This window comes from Solea solea, chromosome 12 (genome assembly GCF_958295425.1).
Source record: "Solea solea chromosome 12, fSolSol10.1, whole genome shotgun sequence".
Lineage (NCBI taxonomy): Eukaryota > Metazoa > Chordata > Actinopteri > Pleuronectiformes > Soleidae > Solea > Solea solea.
The window spans coordinates 22,295,142-22,304,923 of record NC_081145.1 but is presented as its reverse complement, the minus strand read 5'-3'; the positions used below and the strand labels follow the sequence as shown (position 1 = coordinate 22,304,923).

At 40.3% G+C, this 9,782-nt stretch overlaps 1 protein-coding gene across 1 annotated transcript; it reads right to left on the bottom strand.

Moving 5' to 3' along the window:
• Positions 1 to 3,304: 3,304 nt before the first annotated feature.
• LOC131469558 (uncharacterized) lies at positions 3,305 to 8,940 on the bottom strand. Its single transcript, XM_058644626.1, has 8 exons — positions 7,879 to 8,940; positions 7,578 to 7,805; positions 7,242 to 7,501; positions 7,051 to 7,157; positions 6,599 to 6,864; positions 6,224 to 6,395; positions 5,949 to 6,097; positions 3,305 to 5,759 (listed from the first exon to the last, which is right to left on the bottom strand). The coding sequence occupies exons 3-8, from the start codon at positions 7,323 to 7,325 to the stop codon at positions 5,650 to 5,652; spliced, it is 888 nt and encodes a 295-aa protein (XP_058500609.1). The 5' UTR covers positions 7,326 to 7,501; positions 7,578 to 7,805; positions 7,879 to 8,940; the 3' UTR covers positions 3,305 to 5,649.
• Between the last annotated feature and the right edge of the window lie 842 nt (positions 8,941 to 9,782).

Here is a 9,782-nt window from a genome sequence, read left to right as displayed (position 1 = left end):
AGATAAGTTGAATCTAATTATTATTATTCATTTTCTACTTCTACTCACAACATTCATTAGCTCCGATCACAGGAAGCTTGCGTATCACTGGCGGTACACATTCGACAGTTTGAGAACCATGATTCTCGGGTAATAGGCTTGCTGTTTCGCCTAAGCGGTGACCTGATGAGATATATGACATGTTATGTTCAGTGGATGTAAACACTAGTGGAGAAGCAGACAGTGTTGAATAAAAGTTACAACGTGACTACGCACATCTTTGAATTATTGAAACACAACAGGTTTTATATTATGGTATGTTAGGTTTTGTTCAAGAAGGCCACCATGGGCTCCCCTATTATGCAGTGTGAAACAAGACAGTGACTAAAATCAGTTTTTCACTTGTGTCCCTGTGGACAGCCATGTGTCTCAGGCTGGTCCTCAGTGTGTCTGCATCAGTATCTTATACACACCCACACTTCAAAAAAAGACCCTGAAATCCCTTTAGCTGTCTAAAAAAATTAATTGCGATTGAACAGAGACAAGAGAATAAACAGCACGTCTTCATAAAGCTCTTCCCACAGGAAAGCCGTAATGCCGTCTCCGAGCGTTTACTTTTTGTTTGCTTCCATATCATACACCCAGACATCACAGGGAAAACTCCATGTAGGGGTGAGCCACAGAAGCAGAAGATAAGTAAGAACAAAGTGAGCTATCCCACGGTGTCAAAACAAGACCTCCCATTTCACCCATATAGACGCTGTGGCCTTAAACCAGACACCAGACACTCTGCAGCTTCAGTGAGATTAGGAACAGAGACTTCTTTAGACAAAACTATCACACGACCTGTTCTGGCACCAGACTGGGCCTGCAGGCACGTATAGAGGTTGTGTTCTTTGATGTTTGCTAATATTTATGCCAGCTCGTGAATTTTAGATATTCAGTTTCCTAAATGCTGCAATCTGATATCGCGCCAGTAATGGCAGACTGTACTCCTTTAAAAACATTAGTAAGCACGATAAATTGCAGCCAATAAAGTAAAAGTGAGTGTAAATTCTTCGCTTTATGTGATTCATGCGCCGTGCAGCATTGGCTCCTCTGTGAACTTTCATTTGCGGTTATTTCATGAGTATCTGCACGTCGTCTTTTCTCAGGGATTGAAGAACCAGTTTGTTTGTGTGTTGTTGGACGTGTCAAAATCTCTTTCACAATCACATTTAGAAAACACAACACGCTCACTTCTCTTGTTACAGCTGTAAAAAAACAATTCCACACACTATAGGTTTCTCTTCAACAAATTGCAAGCGACCAAGAAGATGATAAAGAAACGTATGATTCAGTCATTTCATCATGCTTTTTTTTTTATGTTCATTGCCATCTCACATTACTGCCGTGATCATAGTAACAAACACTTAAGCTCTACTGTTTATCGACACATGTCTGCACTCATTTCAGCCGACATCTCTTGGCAAGTGACACGGGCATCAACCACACACTGCTCTCGTTGGAAAATCCCTGGTAATGCTGACAAATCTGAGCTGCAGTGGAATGTGAAATGAAGGTGTGATGAGCAGATCTTAAAAGAACAGTTCGGATATTTCAAAGAGTGTTATTGACACTCGGCAATTAGACAAGGAGGCATGCTTCCAGTCAGTACATTTAGGAAATTGGAAAACAAAAACAAATTATCCCACTTGAACTTGAATTAACAGGTAATCATAGGTGTAAATCCACACAGACACGTCCAGCTACAAACATCAAGCTACTACAGCATCTAAACCCGTAGCCACAGTTCATACTCCTGCCTTAAACCTGGATATAAAAGAAGAAGCAGGAACAGATAACAGCGGCAAACATGATGAAATCCTGTGTTGGACTGACAAGGAGACAGATTTCATGCTCCGTCAGCTGAAAGAATTCAATATTTCAAAATTCTCCGATGGCAGGAAGAGACTCTTAATGGCATTGCTAACAAATAGCCTCATATTTACAAGCTGAAAGGGGACCATGTCCCCAGAGGTGGACATACTTCATTCAATAAATTGCTTCCCCATTTGTGCTTGTACCGTGGGACATGGCCAGTAGTCAAATTGACTGGCCTATCGAGCAGCAACTGTTTTTTTTTTTTAAAGCTCAACTCTCTACATCTTATGAATATCTTCAGTTTTATCTTGCCCATTAGATTGCCTTTCCAACTGGAAACTGAACTTGGTGTTACTTCACTAACCACTGCCCACACCAAAGTCCAGTATCTCACACAACACTTATTTGCAGATCAGGTTTTAAGGATACAGTGAATGTTTAAAATGGAATACAAAATGTGAACATTAGGGTTATAGTAAAACAAAGAGGAAGGGTTAAATGTGATGTGTTAATGTTGGGCCAGCCTGTGGGTGTTGGTTAGCTACCATGGAAAAACAATGGAGGGTGTTTCCTGTTGGAATCAAAGCACCTCTGCTACCAACTTCCTCTGATTGCAGAGCATGTGTCTGTGTGTGTGTAAAGTAGACTGAAGGGAGACTGCAGTTATCACACTCAAATCTTGTAACACCACAGCGGTGCTTCATACTCCCTTAGTGATTATATACCATGGTCTTATGTACGTAATAGGCAGCAGGACAATCTTAGAAGCCAGAAGCTTACACACAAGGGCCACTGGGGGTCGTGAACCCATCAGCTCCTCCCCTGCCTCTGTGCGTAAATCAACAGGTGCAACCTACGTCTGTCCTGAATCACATCCTAAAGCACAGCGGCTTCAAGTGGCACTTCAGCCAAAGAAAGCAGAGCAGAGACAATGTCAGAGTAAAAGGTGAAAACGCGTGTTGACAGAAAGAAAGCCTCATTAACACTCAACTTTTGTAGACAAAGAGTGATCTTTTTTTAGGTGGGCAGCTTGTGGGCTCCTCCTAATTTTACTCTGACATGTGTCTAATTTTAGAAATGATGCACAACCTTAGTTTGCCTTGTTACTAGAGATAATATTTCTGTCTTCAACTAACACAAGCAGAAGTTGGGCATCAGAATATCTGGTGTTTTGTAACGTTTGCAAAAGATAAATGCATCCTAGTTTGTGTTTTTGTCTCTTAGCGATAAACCTTTAAAATGAAAATTGAAAAAAACATCTCACAAATACTTAGTGTTGATGGACTATTGTTGACAATTGATGGATGGCTTTGTTTTTTATCCAATAGATTGTGAAAATCATCTGTCACCACAGTTTCAACATCTATAAGACCAAATATGTCACAGACATAAATAAACTATTTCAAAATAAAAGCATTCTCATGTTTCTACTGACAAATCCTGTTCCACCCCCACACAAGGCTTTTGCTGTGAAGTATTTGCAGAGCAATTGAAATCATAGCATTCATTGGTATTCAGTTGAGCACATAGGCAAATTGAAAATACATGGCAATTTTCGAAGGCAAAAACTCCTATGAAAAACATATCAGCAGCCCCGGTTGACAAAATCACAGCTCCAGCTGTGTGAACAACAGACACGTGTGAGACTCATTAGATCAAAAACGTCCAGCATCCGGTGCACGGCCCAGGTGTTATACAGTAGAAGTGGCTTCATTACAGTGTACATGTATGAGCACATTTATGACTGAATCTTAAGACAGAAAACTTATTTTGCTGCCAGAAAGATAGATCTCTGAAAGATTGTTATCGAAGTGAGCGATTGCATTCCACGTTTAATTCTGCTCTATCATTGTGACAAACTGGTTTCTTGGGATTATAATGAGATTGTCTTGGCAACAGGAAACGGTTATATTTTTCAACCCATTGTTTGCCAGCAAGCAGGTGGTTCATATTGTTCTTCTGTCAGGGGAGTTTGGCAGCATCAGTCCAGTGTTGAAATTCCTCCTTTGTCATGTATACGAGTCAGTGGAAGTGTTTACGTCTCCTTGACAGTTGGCTTTTGTCTTCTGTGGATGATTTTTCTCACTTTTACAGAAGGGGTTTTTAGCCACTGTTTGACACAGTTTGGATTTTAATTGAATTAAATCATTAATAAAAGGCCAATGAGGCTTATATTTACAGGCACAATAATACAAATTAAACCATTGTGACAGCAGGGCTTTTGAATTATATGTATGAAAGAGATGAAAAGCCGCGCATGCAGTAATTGCTGTTTACGGTTGGCAACGTCCAATTTCATGGCGCAATCAACATTTGTAATGACGCTTCATGAAAGTTGCTCACTTGTTTGTTTACTGTCTGCAGGGGGTGTTCATCTCCACTTTGAAATGGCTTTGGTAAAGTGGTAATTAAGACGAGAGGGTTTGACTGAAGTCCAAGGGGGGAGACGCTCAGTCAAGAGGGCGATGGCAACGTCATCGGCCCGGCAGGAGGTGATGTTTACAACACACCATGTCGTCTCTCTGGAGACAGCTAATGCAAAAACAACACCCCACATTCCTGCTGTGCATACGGGAAAATTATTCTATCATGGACATTGTCCTTTTGTCGATTGCGCTCTGACAGTTTGGTGTCAATCTTTCATTTCTATTGTGTTTCGGCAAGACTTAAGAGTGGCAGTGGTGCTGTGACATCACAACCCTGGAGTCAGGTTTAAATCTCCTTTCAAACAAAGTAACACCACTCCCTGTCAGAATGAAAGGAGATTTTTTTTAATCATGGCATCATGGATGACAGTGTTGATCTGCTAGTTCTGAATCTTCATCTTATGCCTTTCGATGTTTCTGCAAACCACAGATACATGAGCTCACGTTTCTGAACCAAAATGACTTTCCTTATTTGTAGTTTTCAGACATGCATAGCAACCTCATCAAGTTTCAACGACTTATAATGCTCTTGGCTGAAATGGAAAAAATGAGGGTGATGTTGACAAAGTACCTGGTTATGAATATGGTTAGGTTTAGGCACAAAAAGTACCTGGTAATAGCTATAAGGAATGTATAAAGAATGTATTTATGTAACATTACTACTTGCTGAAAAGTAAAATAGCAATTATTTCCTGGGAGATCAGGCTATTTGGGGAAACTGTAATTTCCTTAAAGGTGACATCGAATGCACATATCGCACATATATGTTAGTTATGGAGGTCTACTTACATATATTAACTTGTTTTCATGGTCAAAAACCTCCCAATCGCTGCAAACGAGCAGATCGAAATATCAGATTTTTCAGACGAATACCACACCCCCAGAACGTGGACTGTTTTGTGATTGGCCAGGCAACGAGAGCTTTCCCAATGTCCTGTGATTGGCCAGGTACCGAGAAGTGACGTAATTAGCATGTCAGCTCTTAGATACGCAGCTCTCCCTCTGGCACGATGGATGCTCTGCTAGTCATTATCAAAACATTGTTAAATGGCTGTGTCACGACCCCGTGCCCTAGTCCCTTACACCTTTTACCCAGAGTCTGACCCAGAGACAGAAGATACTGTCGCAAGGGAAACACCTCCACAACAAAGCTGCAGGACGCCTTAGAATGGTAATAAGTTTTCTCCGTGTATCTTCCCAATACTGTATGTGGTTAATTGTAGGGACACTGGTTGAGGCACAATAATCCCGTCATGTGTTGTGTGCCGGATATGCCAGGAGTTTCCTGATCTGGCTGGCCAATATGCTGGCTTCCACCCACCCCTTGACTGAAGTGGGTCACGTGTGAAGCGATGACTTCCTCCTTTAAGGGTCCGTCATACTAGGCTGACAGGGTCTCTGGGATGGTGATCTTCCTCATGTCCTCGGCGAAAGACTCTGGGTCCTCCATCACCTCTTCGAACACCAGCCTCATCACTTCAGCCACATAGTCTTTAAAATGTTACAGAAAACCATGACATTACATTCAGACAGTAATTTCTTTACTTTGACTTACATTTTCAGCTATTTAAATTTTAAACGTGTTATTTATTTTTTAAAAACACTAGATGAAAGTATTTCAGATTTGTCAGTATTTGTAAAAGGTTTTCTTCATGTAAATACATTTTATTAGTAACTTACTGTACGTGGGGTCTGTTCTGACTGGCTTTGCAGTGGCTTCTCCTTTCTTGGACTTTGGATATGACACTCTGTAGACAGCTTGGCCTGAAGCTGTTGTTGCCTGCTCACAGCTTGAATTTTCATTGTGATGCATGGATGCAAGGTACAACCTATGTAAATGTAAAGATGCCGATCGATGAAACAGTATTGTTTTGTTTTTTAGTTCCACAGGTTATGATGCCCAATAAGTTACTTAGTCAATATACTGTTACAGAATTCATTGTGATGTACATTACCTGCATAACATTCCCACATAAGTGAAAACCACATTCTTAGGAGCAAAGTGCAGCACCAAGCTGTGGAAGGACTCCAGCGTTGAAGTCTGGTAGTGGTGGCTTAGCTTCTCCACGTCTTTCAGGACCCTCTTGTTAGTCAGGGTCTTTTCGACCTTGTACAGTGCAACTGACCCTTGAGTAACAAAAAGTATTTATCAAATAAAAAACTTTTAATTTGATTGCAATATGTTCTGTGCCATAATTGTTGATCTTGCATTTGAGAAAGGTGAGTTTATACAATGGATTTAAAAGAAAAACAGTATCAGTTATCACGAAGTAGTTATAATATCCATTTCATTTTCATTACATCTGGAAAGGTTTTTTTTTTTTCCTCACCTGGCTGGAACCACTTGTTTTTATCCTTCGACACCTTGTCAGCATGTGCACACTTTGGGTAGATTGGGTTGTCTTGAGTATGCACATCCTGCATGTGATTTATTATGGATGTCCACTTTGCCACCTTCTCAGGGCCCGAGGACATTGAACTGTAGTACACATGGTTCTTTATGCCACGCAGCCACTTATTCAAAATCACTGAACTAGCTGGAGGTCCAAAATTTTGTTGTTGTCCATGTGCATCAAGGAATAGCTCCCAAAGTGCCCTGAAGTAAACAGAACAATGTGAAATAATTTTTCCTTGAAAAAAAAAAAACAAGTGCTTTTTTTTGTTTAAAAGTTATTGGTATTTATGATTTTGATGATATGATTTTTTTCATTATCTAGTGAATCTGCACGCATGTCTCCTGCAACTTGAACTTTCCCCCCAGTATCAATGTGGAGAAAAGGACCTGTTGATCTCTTCCACTTGTGGACGATGGCAGGTTCCAGGCATTTCCTTGCATGTTTCCAGGAAGGTGTCATAATGACAAATCTGGAGCTGCAAGGTGCTGCACAGCTAACATAATAATACAGTGTTTAGAAATTGTCTATTGGTTGAAAGTGTCATATGATTTGGACGACAAAACTTTAATAGTATTACCTTTTCCAGCTGGATGAAGGAGGCACCAGTGAAATATTTAGCAGCAGATAACTGTACATTGCCAACTGGGGTATTCTTAACCATGGGCTGTCTTTGCCACTTCCTGGAGTAGTTGAATTTTGGACAAGTTTGATGAAATGCCTTTGTGTTGCTGCTGCACTTTGCAGTGTCTCTTGCACACTGGACATGTGTCAAAAAGCTCCCTCAGGCAGGACACCAAAACAATGCATTTTTTATCCATGTATGCAGCACTTTCAGTCCTACAAATGTAGCAAGACAAAATGCATTTCTTTGATGTGTAGTCACAACCCTAATGAACTTGAAGTCAGTACTTACGACATTGTTGAATCGTGTTTTGTTAGGGATTTGCCAGGAGTAAAGGTTGAGTCATTTGGGTCGACTTGTGACTCTGGTGAGGCAAATCCCTCTTCCTCCTCTGACTCAACACATGCTCTTTTTTGTGGTCCAAACCCTGGCCCCTTTATAGGTGTGGATGAAAACATGTACTCGGGCAGTGTGGTTTGTGTGCCAGCAGTCTCACGTGACAGCACTGGTGTCTGGGTACTTATGGAGAACAGTAGATACAATTGTTAACATTTCATGCTCTTAGATCTTATGAAATTACAATTCTACTTACTTTGGCTGTTCACGTGTGCTTTCAAGGTCTCAACTGACAGTTGAGTGGCACATGTTCTCACACTTGGAGCTTCTGTTTGTGTGCCCGTGTGGATAAAACGATCCTGGTATGGAAAATAGTAAAGGTTAAAACAATAATAAGGATCATGCTAAAAAGACTGTTTTTTCTCCTTCATTACCTTTCCTGAATCTGCGTCAATTTTACTATAACTTGTTCCCTACTCTAACATAAACACAGGCAAATAAACACATTTCCTACACCGCCTGTAATCAGCTCATCGCCTGAATAACGTTGTTTACCGGTGAGAGAGACACATACACATGCAAATGAAACACGAGCAAATGCGCTCCCAAACTTCTATAGCAATTAGCCACAGTACAGTCGTGTTTAGCAGCACAGGATAGACAAATACACACAAATGAAACATGAGCGAACGTATGTAGCTTAGCCTGTAGCCGGCTATCACTAATGCTAAACGGCAGAACGAGCACACAAAGACAGTTTCACTGTTTGAAATACTTACTTCTGGTGCAGGTAATCCAGCAGGTATTGTTGGCACTGCTCCTTCTTTTAAGGCGAAGTGTGGTGCTGTGTCCTGCTTTGAATTGCATGAAGTTTGTGTAACAATCCTCTGTTAAGTGGTTGCCCTGCTACATGTTTGGGAAATGTAGCAGGGGCATTCCCATCAAATATGAAAATTATCCACTGAGCTTTTGTTTGCTCATTGATGGGGAGCCTGTGGAGCGTCTGGCATTGGTTACTACAACCCTACACAGAGCAAACTGATCTTTTTTTCCAAAGACAGCCCAAGATATCTCAACCGATAGGCTCAGCACCTACAACTTGAGTATTTCTTCTTCTTCTGTGGTTGAATGTACACAACCGGATGTGCCCGGACTAGTGCCCGCAAAAGGAGGAGCTACGTTGGTGAGAGGAGTGGTGAGGTTTCCTGATGACATCATCAGCAAACGGAAGTGTTCCTGGGTTCCGCTTCGCAGAGCCCAGGAAAACAATAAAACCCTATTTTCTCAGCAGTGGCTGAACTGTTTCTGAAACTTTTCTGACGGTAAAGACACGGATACACACACATAAGCAGCATTAATTGGAGCTTCCTGTCTATGTGGCCTTTAAGATTTTAGTGATCCATTTTTTTGTCAATCAGCACAATTTCAATTCAATTTAATTTAATTTAATTTAATTTGATTTAATTTAATTTAATTTAATTTAATTTAATTTAATTTAATTTAATAGCTATATATACACAGTAAATCTACACCCCTCCCCTTTAAAAGATTCTACAGTTGGCACCACTCTTGAATTTAATCTCTACTTTGAGCTGCTTATCTCTCTTATGCAATTCATTCAACTTTTTCAAACTTGAACACCTTGTTCTCTTGATGTAATTTAACTCTGTTGTTATAAGGTACAGTAGATATGTGTGTACCTATTGTGTCAAAGAAAAATGCCACAGGCCCACAGCAGGAAATGGCTGTCAAATAGTTGATCATCAGTGTAGGGGATTTTTTTTTTTTTTTTACTTTTGCTATTTCCTCCATAACTATGATGGCTACTTTAAATCCTGTTAAAAAATACTTTCACTTAAAGCGAGTTTAAACACAGCCATGCAAGACGGACAGTTCAGAAAACATACTTTCATCACAAAAAGAGCCTTTGATTTAATCCAAATTGAAGCTCCAGTGTGTGACTTTCTCACTGACTGGCAGTGACTGTCTCACTGCTCCAGAGAACCCTTGTGTTTCCTTAACCTAAAGTTCACTTCCCCAGTGAGCCTTAATCAGAATTGTGTAATAGACATTTGTTTATATTGAAAAGTTAAACAATGCAGCCTTTATTCTTTTTATTTGATCATTATTTGTTTTTTCATAACATATTTGAAACTAGGG